At 38.4% G+C, this 13,130-nt stretch overlaps 1 protein-coding gene across 8 annotated transcripts in view; it reads right to left on the bottom strand.

Moving 5' to 3' along the window:
* Positions 1 to 13,130, bottom strand: part of HECW2 (HECT, C2 and WW domain containing E3 ubiquitin protein ligase 2) — a 357,621-nt gene that overhangs the window by 43,078 nt on the left and 301,413 nt on the right. For all 8 annotated transcript variants that reach the window (XM_032405743.1, XM_032405753.1, XM_032405716.1 and 5 more), the window contains one exon: positions 8,970 to 9,079. In XM_032405743.1, coding sequence (XP_032261634.1) covers positions 8,970 to 9,079 — 110 coding nt within the window. The remainder of the gene's footprint in view (positions 1 to 8,969; positions 9,080 to 13,130) is intronic.

Here is a 13,130-nt window from a genome sequence, read left to right as displayed (position 1 = left end):
TAACTCTGAAACAAATAATACATTATATGTTAAAAAAAAAAAAAAAAGAATATAGCAGGAAGGGAGAAATGAATGGGGGGAAATCGGAGGGGGAGACGAACCATGAGAGACTATGGACTCTGAGAAACAAACTGAGGGTTCTAGAGGGGAGGGGGGTGGGGGGATGGGTTAGCCTGGTGATGGGTATTAAAGAGGGCACGTACTGCATGGAGCACTGGGTGTTAAACACAACTAATGAATCATTGAACACTACATCAAAAACTAATGATGTAATGTATGGTGATTAACATAACATAATAAAATAAAATTTAAAAAAATCCAAAAAAAAAAAAAAAAAAACAACCAAAACAGATTTTCTTTTGAAAATTCCTTGGGAATTCTTACAACAACTGGCTTGCATTTTCCTTGGGGCCACGGGGGGCAGCTGATCCATTAAATGAAGCATGTGCCACAACCACTCAATGATACTGACTGCCTGCCCCCCTCGGTCTTTGCATTTGGGATCAGCGTTCCAGAAAAGTAATGGCAAGTGAGGATAAGTAGAGATCAAGATGGAAAGGCCATCAGGAGAAGGCTTTATTGGGGCCAGGCCTTGTAAACAGAGGAGAATCTATATTCTGTGCTGGGCCAGGGCAGCAAGAGCTGGGAGAAGCACCGCATGCGTGTTCGGAAGGCACCAAGGAGACTAACCTAGAGCACAGGGGAGTGCTGGGGAGTCACTGGGAAATTTAATCAGATGGTTGGAGCCAAATTATGTGAGGAATTTTTCAAAAACCTAGTTGAGGAGTTTGGGCATAGTGCAGTGAGCAGTGGGAAGACTCTGGAGGTTCCTGAGCTAGGGAGTAACAAACACACGGTGTTTTTTTAAAGCAAGGGTTTTCAGAGTGTGTTGGGTGGATTCAGGGTGGGTAGGAGGGGAAGCGTCTTGAGGGAGGGGACCTGGCCAGGAGTCCTTGCAGCCCTAACATGTACAATGTGAAATAAGAATTGCCTACAGATAATAAGTAAGGAAGAGACACAGGCAGCTCTGATTGTAACATCAAGCTTTTAGACAGTAACCGTAACTGTCCTTCGTGAAGCACCTGCTATGCATACGGAACCACGCACTCTCCAGAGAGGATCTCGGGAAATCCTCACACGTTCACGAAGCAGGCATTATTATCACCAGCAACATCGCCACTTCGTAACTAAGGAAACTGAAGTCAGATGCCAGTGAATGGTAGCTTTGGGATCTGAGCCAGGTCTATCTGACGCTACAAGCAGTGTGGGAAACGCTGGTGGACAGGAGCGTGTGAAGCTTTATGCAGACTGCGCGGGAGACAAGAGCTGTTCAGGTGGGTATCCACCATCGGCACCTGAACACACAGTCCTGGAGTTCCGGCGAGAGATGAGGGCCACACCTGTGCATTAAATGAGTTAGTGTAGTAGGGTGCTTTGTGAGGTGCCCTTGAATAAGTGTTAGCTGTTACTGATATTATCTGCAGAAGGTGAATACTAAAGACATGGGGAAATGTGTTGGGGTGTTAAGAATGGATTTTAATAAAATTGGCTACCAACCAATGATACGTCCAGAGGTCTGTTTGCATGTTTATGAATCTTTTACCCAAGGATCTAAGATCTATGTCACAAAGTAAACAAATAAACTTGACCTTAAAAGCTCTAGGATACAGAAGAGCCTCTTAATGTGGTGGTTTTCAATCCTGACTGCACATTGTAATCACTTAAGAAGCTTTAAAAAATCCCAATGTTCAGGCCACACCCAAGACATATTACATCAGAATCTGTGGGGTGGGACCCAGGCATAAGTGTTTTATGCAGCTCTCCAGATGAATCCAATTTGCAGCCAAGGTTGAGAACCATTATCCCCTACAGGAAGGTCAAATGTAACCAATGAAACATCTGGGGAGCATCTAGAGACCAACACAGAGGCAATGCTTCCTGTGTATTTGAAAGGCATCATTTGCAACATGAAGCACTGTGATCTCTCTGAGCACAAGGCTGCACTCTTGGATGGCTAAGCGACAGGGTGGCGTAGCACAGGTCCACTCAGGGGTGGCAGAATAAGGTTGTTGGTGCTGCAGTCTGAGAAACTGTAAGCTAGTAAACCTAGACAGCTCAGAAAGCAGCCATCATGAGTCAGCTTTCAAGAGCGTGATCATTAATAGGGGAGAGGAAAAACAAAAACAAAAGACTGAATGAAAATCTTTTAGGACTCAAAAGAAACATGATTCTAAAGTTGATTGCTTAAAAAAAAAAAGCACATATACTATTGCTGTATAATTTGAGACATTTAAAAGGATGTGCGAGGGGCACCTGGGTGGCTCAGTCATTAAGCGTCTGCCTTCGGCTAGGGTCATGATCTCAGGGTTCTGGGACCGAGCCCCGCATCGGGCTCCCTGCTCGGCAGGAAGCCTGCTTCTCCTTCTCGCACTCCCCCTGCTTGTGTTCCCTCTCTCGCTGTCTTTCTCTGTCAAATAAATAAATAAAATCTTTAAATAAATAAATAAAAGGATGTGGGAAATGCCATAATGCATTCCCTCATTATCAAAATGGACACTTAATAAAAATTAGTTCTGACTCCATTTATGCTCTAGATAAAGAGATTCAATTACAGAAACTCTGGAGACAGAAATTGTTAAATGCAAAAATTCTTTTGCCAATAGTTCTATTATGAAAAAAATTATTTACACATTACTTCATGGTTTAAAAATTACAATAAATTATGCTCTTGGCCCTTGTCAAGTTCTTAATGCAAGTCAGGTGCCCTGCCAAGAAATTCCAGGGCAGGAATGATGTTACTTCCACTTTAGAAATAAAAAAATGATCTTGGAAGATTGAGCTAATAGAATCATATGGGAACCGTAACTTAAGTAAAGTTCTAGGATACAATACTCCTATAGAGAGAGTAACTTTATGGTCTTTATGGTCTTAAAAAAAGGAAGTCAGATACAAAACAGTCAATGTTACATTTAGGAGGTGATCAAATAAATGGCTGACTTCAAGAGTAGTCGGCATTATGTTAATTATTTGCAGGAAAAATTTCAGTAACAGATTATTAGGGTTTTTTCCTTCATCATTGCTAGGCAGACCTGAAGTACGATAATAGTAGGATACTATTTCCATTTATCATTATGAAATTGCATATTCATATACAAACTAAAGCATTCTACCTGACAGAATACTTCAGGGGATAGGAGAAATATTCTGGCATCAAATCACGAGGAAGTCTGGGTGTTTTGGATCCCAGGTGTGCCACCAGGATCTTAGATGGCTTTGGTGACTGGTGCTCACTCTGCACTGGATGGGACAAAGCTTGGCCTAATCCAGCATGGCTCTGGCCTTGGTACTGGGATGGCTCAGAAGCCCACTTCTTTCCTGGTTCACTTTCTAAAAAAAGTCTCTATGACTTTTTTTTTATTATTATATTTTTTACAATTCCCTGCTAGTGCATGAGAACAAACCATCAAGCATTATAATAATTTCTGAAAGACTCCATCTTCTGGAACATAGCTCAATAATGAAAATTAAGGGGAAAAAAACACCTCCAAAATGGCTGCCCCAAAGCACAAGCATCAAAGTTCTTGCATTTTTGCTTTATTCTCCAAGAGTAGTGAAAGGCCCTAGGTCACTGCTTTGAGCTTGCTGATGCTTTCATTTACACAGTATTTTTATTTTTTTAAAGCTTTTATTTATTTATTTGACAGAGAGAAAGAGAGAGAGAGAGCATGAACAAGGGGAGGGGCAGAGGAAGAGGGAGAAACAGGCTTCTCGCTGAGCAAGGAGCCTGATGGGGGACTCGATCCCAGGACCCCGAGATCATGACCTGAGCCGCAGGCAGACACTTAACCAAATGAGACACCTAGGCACCCCTCATATACACACTATTTTTAAAAACCAATTTAATAAGCTGATTTTTTAGACCTTGCAAATCAGAAGAAATATATTAAAAGGGGAAACTGAAAGCCATGCCAGTGACAGGCATTCTCAGACAGCATTAGGGGTGGGGGTCAAGGGAGACGAACAACAATAAAATTAAAAAAACACCTGTATATTGTGACAGAGACACATTTGGCTTTCTTTCAGTCTCTGGAATCACAACTTCCCCGTCTCCACCCACCCAGGGACCATCCTTCATTTGCACTGTTTGGTTCGTAGTTCATCTTTGTGGGGCTGAGCAAAGAGAAGAGAAGGAACACTTTTTCTAAAAACAAGTACAGTTGACCCTTGAACAACATGGTCTGAACTGCATGGGTCCACTTATATGTGGACTTTTTTATAATAAATATAGTACAGAACTGTAGTATTTTCTCTTATGATTTTCTTAACATTTTCTTTTCTCTAGCTTACTTTATTGTAAGAATGCAGTATATAATACATGTAACATACAAAAATGTGCTAATTGACTGTTTATGTTATGGGTCAGTTTCCTGGGAACAGTAGGCTATTAGTGGTTAAGTTTTGGGGGAGTCAAAAGTTATCTGCAGGTTTTTTACCTCACAGGGGGGTCAGCACCCTTAGCCCCCACAATGTTCAAGGGTCAACTGCATAAAGCTACTTCAGGGACTGTGGGCAAGATGGGGGAAGGGTAGGAAGAAGGGAGGAAAGGAGAGAGAGAAAGACAAAAGAGCAGGAGATGAGAAAAGCAGCAGCCAAGATGCTGACTTTCAAGGGAGAGAGGGAGGAAAAGAGGGCCCTAAGGGGTCTCACTGTGTGGTGGGAGAAATAATTCCCTCTCATATCCCATGCCCTCAAGACAACCTTCAGCAAAGAACCACATGGCTCTTCAGTGCCCTCTGGTCTGTTTAATTCTGTTGAGTGTGACCTGGTGCCCACCTAGCTTCCAGATAGTCCAGTTTTAGTCAAGTAATAACAGCTCTGTACGATGATTCCCCCCAAACCATGAAATATCTTAAATGCACTGTGCATAGGGAAGCAGGGAGAAATATAATGTATTTGTGAAAGAGTTTCAGTAAATGGTGGGTTAAATTCTCTGACACTTAGTCATCGCTTTGGTTACATGGAAAATTCACATATGTGAGCACATCTCCAATAATATTAGATAAATTAGGTGTTACTGCATTTAAATTCCTAGAAATGTGGAGTTACAAAAGGTCCTTAAATAAACTTCTGGGTCCCATATTTGGCATAAGAACTATATGGTGTTTGGAAAGAGTTTTCCCTTCTGGCATAGCTAAGGTCAGGATTGGCATTATAATGGTCCTAGAAAAATACCTTCACATTCCAAAATTTTGACCAATTTTAGGTGAGCACTCTAACAGCTGCAAAAAGCAAGTCAAAGTTTCCAAAGCCCTTCTCTCCTCTGCACTTGAAAAGACATGTAAATGTGCTCAAATAAGGAAAAGAATGGAAAGTTTACCAGATCCCAAGGAATTCTGAAAGATCATTCAAATTTGTTATTGTCATAATTTTCACAATATTATGCTCATACCACTAAAAGGGATGAAATTCTGGTCACAAGAAGGAGGAACAGACCACTTTAAAACATCCGAAATGTTTTCTACAAAAAAGCTTCAGGAAAGTGGTAGAAGGAGATGCTTTTTACTCAAAGAATCAGAAGATTACTCCACAGGGTAAATGAGGCTAGCTAGTCTTGGCCTTGTAAGATCATGTGGAATTAGTTACAGTAACTTATATCGATATCAGGCAGTTCATCCCAATTTCAAGATCAAATAGAGCCCCCTAAAACTGAATAGGCCAAAAATATGGCGATGTTTCTCCCTGTAAATTAAAGTCACCACAAACACTGCTAGCAATTTAGATATATTTGGGTTCTACATCTCTTTGGAAAATGTTGGGACTCTAAATGTGCTTCCAGAATGCATTTTACTACCACCATGGATTACTCATGTACATTTGTGATGTTAAATGATTAGTCACCATTTAGAATGTTCATATAGTCTCAGAGAATGTTTAGCCAGTCTCCAAGAGCACATGCCTTTGTAGGGCTCAGAAAGGGGCAGAATCTGTTGATCTACCCTTTTTTGGGGGAGGATGGGCTGCAGAAAAGCCCCAGGAAGGAGAGCCTTGATTGAAATGAGCAATAATCCACACAGCTTCATTTCTTTAACCACAAAGCATCAGGTAAAGGGATAACCCATTTGAACTTCATCATAGGATCTAAGATAAAGACCAGTCAGAATGATTAAATACCTAGGCAGAAAGCTCTGCAAATGAGGGAGAAATGAATTCATATTTTTTGGTTATTAATGGTTTAAACATTGACAAACTATACTTCTCAGGATCAGATTTCCAGAAAGAAAGAAAAAAGGGATAAATTAACATTTATTGGAGGCTTGTTGTGTTGCAGGCACCAGGCAAGGTGTTCTCCTCCAAGTATCCATGGGAGGTGATTGCTATTATTCCCATTTTACAGAAAACCACATTCAAGTTCAGGGAAGGAAGTAAACTGCCCAAAATCACACATAGTTGGTAAAGACTGAGGCCAGCTCTGAATTCCACCAATTTTCCCCCTACATCTTGAAACTTACCTGAAGTGTCATATACTTATTTCTTCTCATCCTGGATCAACAAAATATGTGTCCCTACTTTGTTCCAAAGTTGACCTTCACTTTTGTCTCCAGTGTCCTGCCTTCCCATGGGTCTGTGGTAGGACTGCTGCTTCAACAAACTAGTTTCCTTCCACCCACATCTTCTGACCTCTGTACACACACACATGCTCAATTTTCCCATCCTAAACCTCTTCCTTAACTCATCTTCTACTTCTAAATACTGCCCTAGTTTCCTTTCTTTTCATCCCCATACTTCATAAAAAGAATATTCTACACTCCTGGCTTCTACTTTACATCCTATATCATTCTGCAACTGGTCATATTCCAGTTTATAACCTCTTATCTCATAGAAACGTCTCTGAAAAAGGCCATTTATAACTTCATGATTTTCAAATCCAATGGCCTCTTCTCAGGAGTCATGCTTCTTGAATGCTTTGGAGATTTGGCCCACTCTCTACTCCTTGAAACCTGGCTTCCCTGAAAAGACTTTCTTAATTCTCTTCCAAAATCCACTGGCTCTCTTTGTTTCATTTCCTCCTCCATCTCAGCCCATCCCTTAAATACTGGAATTCCTCATGTTACCATCCTCTGTTTTCTCTTCTTTCCATGGGCTTGTCCTCCTTGGTTCCTCCAATCTACCCCGGGTTTCAGCTGCCACCAGCATATATATATGCCGAGCCACCAGCCTCTTCTGAGCTCCATGATTGTCTTTTCCAGTTGTTTTTTGTATCTCTAATTGGATGGCTCAGAGATTCCTCAACAAACCATGTCCAAAACTAAACTCATCTAACCCCTCCTTTCCAGTCTAGTCTTTTTCCTTCCCTGGTAAATGGTGTTGCCATCTGCCTAGTAGTCTAGGTGTTGGGGACCTCAGAATCTGCCTTGACCGCAGAATCTTCCTTACCTGGACTCAAAGTTCTGTGTCTCTATGTCCTACGTATCCTTTGAACTAATTCCCGTTTCTCCAACACCTCTAGTCCAGCCTTTTAGCAGGTCACCTGTGTTAATGCAACAGCGTCCCAAGTGGTTTCTCTGACTCCATTATCTCGTCTTCTAATCCATCCTCCATATTGCCACCAAACTGTTCTTTGTAAAACAGGGTATTCTTCTGTTTGTAAATTTTCAGTGGCTCCATATGGACTACAGAGTAAGGCTTCAATGGCCAACCAGTCCTAGCCTATCTTTCCAACCTGAGTTTTGAGAACTTGCTCTTACTTGTAGCTGTTAATTGGCCCTAAACTTCTTTCATGCTTCTGAGGCCTAGGTTATGCTACTCATTCACCTAGAACACCCTTCTTCCTTTGGCCCATCTTCATCATCCTTCAAGGCTCCCTCCATATCTGTTATCTTTATCTTTCCCCAAACACCCACTGCCAGTCTTGAAGGAAGAACTGTTCCCATATCAGTGTTCCCATACCTCTCTTTATAGAACTAACCACAAGGCTTAATAGAGTCATTTGTTGACTCATTGCCCCACCACGAATCCTTCAAAGGCAGAGACTGCATTATTCATCTTTGTAGCACTGGAGTCTAATTCAGTGCTTGGATCATAGTTGGATGCTCAATAAATCTGTGTTAAAAGAACAAATTAATAGACCTTTTCCTGTTTGTGGTATTCAGTTAGGCTTTAGCTTCATTATCATAGGATTTGTGAAAACAGGTCATATATCAAAGACTATAGAGCAGCTTTTAGTGACACATATGGAGCTTGGATTTCTATTAAAATAGTTTTAAATTCTGATAGCTATTAAAGTGTAAACAATACATTGCCTATAATAAAAATAAATAGAGCTGATGTTCTGTCAACATTATAACTACTTTCCTTTAAAAAAAATTCATTTTCTATCATTCATTCATCCATCCATCCATTCACTCCTTCATTCATACCATACTTCTTTCAAAAAGAATTTGAACTTAAATATTTTAGTTTGTTTTATCTATCAACATGTTCTATCTGCCCAAGTGTCTCTAGTCTTCCTATCTAATGCAGTTAGTCATTACTGCAGGAAAAACCTACCTAAGTCCATTAAACTAATTTTAATTCTGTATTATTTCTTGAAAGTAGACATTTATTTTTATTTGAATCAGTCTCCTAACCAGAACTTTTTCAATCCAAAAGCTAACATAGTATTTTGTGTCCTAATATTTTCCAAGATATATTAGGCAGTACATAACATAATGAAAAGTAAATCTGTATTTGAGTGTATCATACTGCTAACATTTATCCTCTTATTCTGGAATGTCATTATCTTCCTGTCAAAATGAATTGCCATGGGAACAAGCCAATTTTAAGAGACACAAAATGCCACAGAATATGTACCCATGCTCACACTAAAGACAAACCCAAAGTATTCCCTTACCATCCTTTATGAAGAACAGAATGTCTGGTTTTAGGGTACGCTTCTCAGAGGATTCACTGTGCACAGCAGGTGGACTTACCTGGCGAGTTCTGGGGAGAGGACACGGGGGAGCCACGGGGGGACTGACAGTAGCTGGGGTGAAGTAAGGCATGTGGAGGCACATAAGACATTATCTCTTCTTCAAATAAACTGGGGAAAGACAAGAAACAAAATGCATACTTTAGCCAAAGTGGTGGGGAAAAGCCTTGCTTCCAAATGAGTAAGACCATCAGTTTCTCACTCTGGGTCCAGTTCATATCCCAAAGGGAGCACTCGTCCCCTCTCTCCTGTAGCTAATTCTTGGGACAAACAGCTTTTATGGAACCCGTGGTTCTGTGCCTGTTTTCCTACCAACTTTGGGCAACACGATTACTATTTTGCCACTTTAATATGTGAGTCTGAATTTACATGTTTTCTTGAACACAGTACCTGGGTTTTTTAGCATTGAGAATAAGATTCAAACACAACACACAATGCTTACTGAGAACCCATAATAGAGACACAAAGTATGTTCTTTATCTTCATTCTAAGAAATATATGACAGTTTTCTCAATATGCAAAGAGTTTAGGATTTAACTGGAGAATTAAAAGCAAAATAAAACAAAACACCTCCTAAATAATTACAACTGCTCATAGTTAGCTCCCTTGTTTACTCTGGCTTTATAATTTTTTAAATGTGAGGATTTTTATCTCAGATTATTCATATTCAATCCAGTGTCTTTGTTCTTCTCCATATTGAAATTTCTCTTTCTAGGACTCTCCTAAAAGCTAATAACCAGGGATGTGAGATCTTAGAATCTCAGACTTTTCATTAAATATAATGATAAAAGTACTATTGATTGCACTAAGCTCTTGACACTTGACAAGACACTTGACAAATATTTGACAAAGATTTGAAACAGCAATAAAAGTAAGAGGACTTGTGTTTTTTAATTAAGAGGTAGAAGTAGGTTTTCTTCAAACTTGGCCAAATCCAGAAACCTGTTAGAAAACATTCAGAAAAAAGTGGCAACAGTTCATTCTTGCAGAGATTAAGAAAAGGACTCCTAAGCACTGGTTCTCAACTGAGGCAATTTTGCCCCTTCCCACACCATTTGGGGACTTTGGAGAATGCCTGAGGACATTTTTGGTTGTCATAATTGGGAGGGTATGCTTTTGGTATCTAGTAGGTAGAAGCCATGATGCTGATACATCTTACAACGCACAGAAGAGCTCCCTGCAACAAACATGTATCCAGCCCAAAATGTCAGTACTTTCAAAGCTATCTCTTTTGACAAATATTTATTTATTTCCCAACTTTGTGCTTTTATCAATAATGTGCAATGAAGATCCTATATATATTGCCTTGTGCACAGGCAAAAGAGTTTTAGTATAAATATGGTATATATCTAAAAGCAGAAGTGCTCACTCATAACACATATGCCTTTTCAACTATACAAGATATTGTCAAATTGTACTCTGAGAAGGTTGTAGAAATTGCAATCCCACTAAGTCCAGACAGTATGAGAGTCCTTATTTCTCATTTGATATTATCAGACTTTTTGATTTTTTCAAATCTAATACTATGAAATACTGTCTCATTATTGTAAATTGCATTTTATGATTGCTAGCATCTGTCCATAAGTTTACTGGCTATTCTTACTTCAATTTCTATGAAATGCCTTTTTATACCCTTTATCCATTTTTTCTTTTGGGATCTTTTCTTCTGAATTGATGTAAAGGCATTCTCTGTATATTCATAATATCTTTGTTTTATGTGTTATGAATATATTCTTCCAGTTTGTTACCTTTATGCTTTTATATGTGGTATCTTTCGTTATATAAATTTTAAAATTCTAACATTAGCCAAATATATCAATCATTTCATATATGAGCTCTGACAGATGTACATTTTTTTTACAGGAGTTCAGTTAGTGAAAGAATATATGAAATAGAATAATCAATAACAAATGTAACAAAGTCATTTTAAAAATTCTTGAGTTTTATAATAGCTATTTTGGAGAATAATCTTACATTGGCTTATTTTGAATTGAATAATTTTCTAGAGCTGTGGCATCTTGATATTTCAGCTTGCTGATAATCAAGTCCATTTGTACAAGGAGTGATTTTCCTTTTTAAAAAATAGGGGCACCTGGGGTGGCTCAGTCATTTAAGCATCTGACTCCTGGTTTTGGCTCAGGTCATGATCTCAGGTTCCTAAGATCGAGCCCCACATCAGGCTCAGCGCTCAGCAGAGTCTGCTTGTCCTTCTCCCTCTGCTTTTCCTGCCCCCGCCCCATGCTCTCCCTCTCTCTCTCTCTCATAAGTAAATAAAATCTAAAAAAAAAAAAAAAGAAAAGAAAAGAAATAGGCAAAGTATAAAAATAGATACAAAGTCTTTCACTATGTATGCAACTAGTTCATTGCTTGAGTTTATAGTCACTGATTCAAATGACTCAAACTCCAAAGTAAAATAAAAAATAAAGAACTGAGGACATCTGAAAATGTTTCAATAACTATTAAACATTATTAAGCATCCACATGTAATACATTGTGTCACCATGTACAATTATTAAATTTAATACATTTGATCATCTAAATAAAATAAGTCTAGAACTTAATAACATCATTTGCATGTAATAATTATAGAACTATTATATAATAAATGAATTTCTCACACTTCTCCAAAGGCCCATTAACTTCAGAGAACACGCTTTTTCCCCAAATGGGGGAAAATGTAGCCTTGTTCTTTATATGTATATATATATATGTATGTGTGTGTGTGTATATATACACACATATATACATACTTAAAGCTGATATATATATATCAGTTCTCAAATATTTTCAAATTCAACCACATAACACATAGAAACTCATGCAAACTGCAGTGTTTACCAAAGTACAAATATTCTAAGCTATACTGTAACTTAAAATATTTAGGACTATACCATCTAAAGATTATTTAACTAAGAATAGGTGATTGATAATCATGATTTCTATTTTGTAATCATTTTGTTTTTATTAATTCAAAGGCAGAATTCTTCAGTTTAAATGAAAAACCTTAGATTTCTAGAATGAAGCAAAAGAGTCCTATCCTAGCCAGAATTTTATAAACAAAACTATTTTATTACCAACCAAACTATGGTAGAAACATCATATTACATATTAATTGACCAATAGTCTTCCTGACCATGTAGCACACTATATAATATGTTTTCAGGACTTGTTCAGTTCAACATAGTCATAGGTCACCCCTTAGACTGAGAAGTGACCCCTGCCTCCCAACAGGTCTTGTTCAGAATCAGGTGAAGCAAGGTCTCTGTGGGAACTGATTATATTCCTTTGAATTATGCTCCAATTATCCAGTAAAGGAAGATAATTTTTTGACTTCAGTTTTACAAGTATGGCAACTATCATGTAGGCAGTTAGAAATGGTTAGGGTCAAGTTCATCATGAATATCATGAATGAGACAGTTAGCACTCTGGGATAAATAAAACATGGCGTGGTCTGGTTCAGCACGACTTTGCCTTTAATTCTTTGGAGGTTACAGGGTGGGTGTCCCAACTACTGGGTAGAGCAAAGCATTATTTTATTCTGGCCCCTACATTTGAAGGATGATATCAAAAATGAAAAATCTTTTGAAAACTTGCCAGTTTCCTTTCTAAATTACTCTAAGATTTAAAACCAAAGCTGACCTAACCATCAGGAAAGAAAATACAACTGGTCAGTTTTATGAAGGGCTGTCAAGTTGGCAATGAGTACCAGTGATCAAATTTCAACTTTCTGATCTAAATTTCCCAAACCTAAACTCTCAAAATCATTTTAAAAAATCATGTCAAATCACCAAAAAAAAAAAAAAAAGACAAATCACACCTGGAGGAAAGAATTTGAAAGAAAATATAAATATGACCTCTCTTTTACTCCAAAGGGGTAAGTAAGCCCTGTGTACCCTTGTGTCCCATTTTGTGAGTAGAACATTCTATCCATCGGCCTCTACTAACCTTTCCCTTCTCCAATACCACCTCATTTATCACCAGGATAAAAAAAAAAAATCAAACAGATCTCAGAATAAGAAATGCAATCTGAAATGAATTATCACTAAACCAGCATCCTACATCTTCCACATGAGTATTCCACAAGTCTTTAAGAATAATGGAGACATAGGTTACTAATACTGGCATAGTATTTTCTAAAACGCTCCATAATATCTGATGACAG

Source organism: Phoca vitulina, unplaced genomic scaffold (genome assembly GCF_004348235.1).
Source record: "Phoca vitulina isolate PV1807 unplaced genomic scaffold, GSC_HSeal_1.0 scaffold1, whole genome shotgun sequence".
NCBI classification, from domain to species: domain Eukaryota; kingdom Metazoa; phylum Chordata; class Mammalia; order Carnivora; family Phocidae; genus Phoca; species Phoca vitulina.
This window is presented reverse-complemented; position numbering and strand designations above follow the sequence as displayed.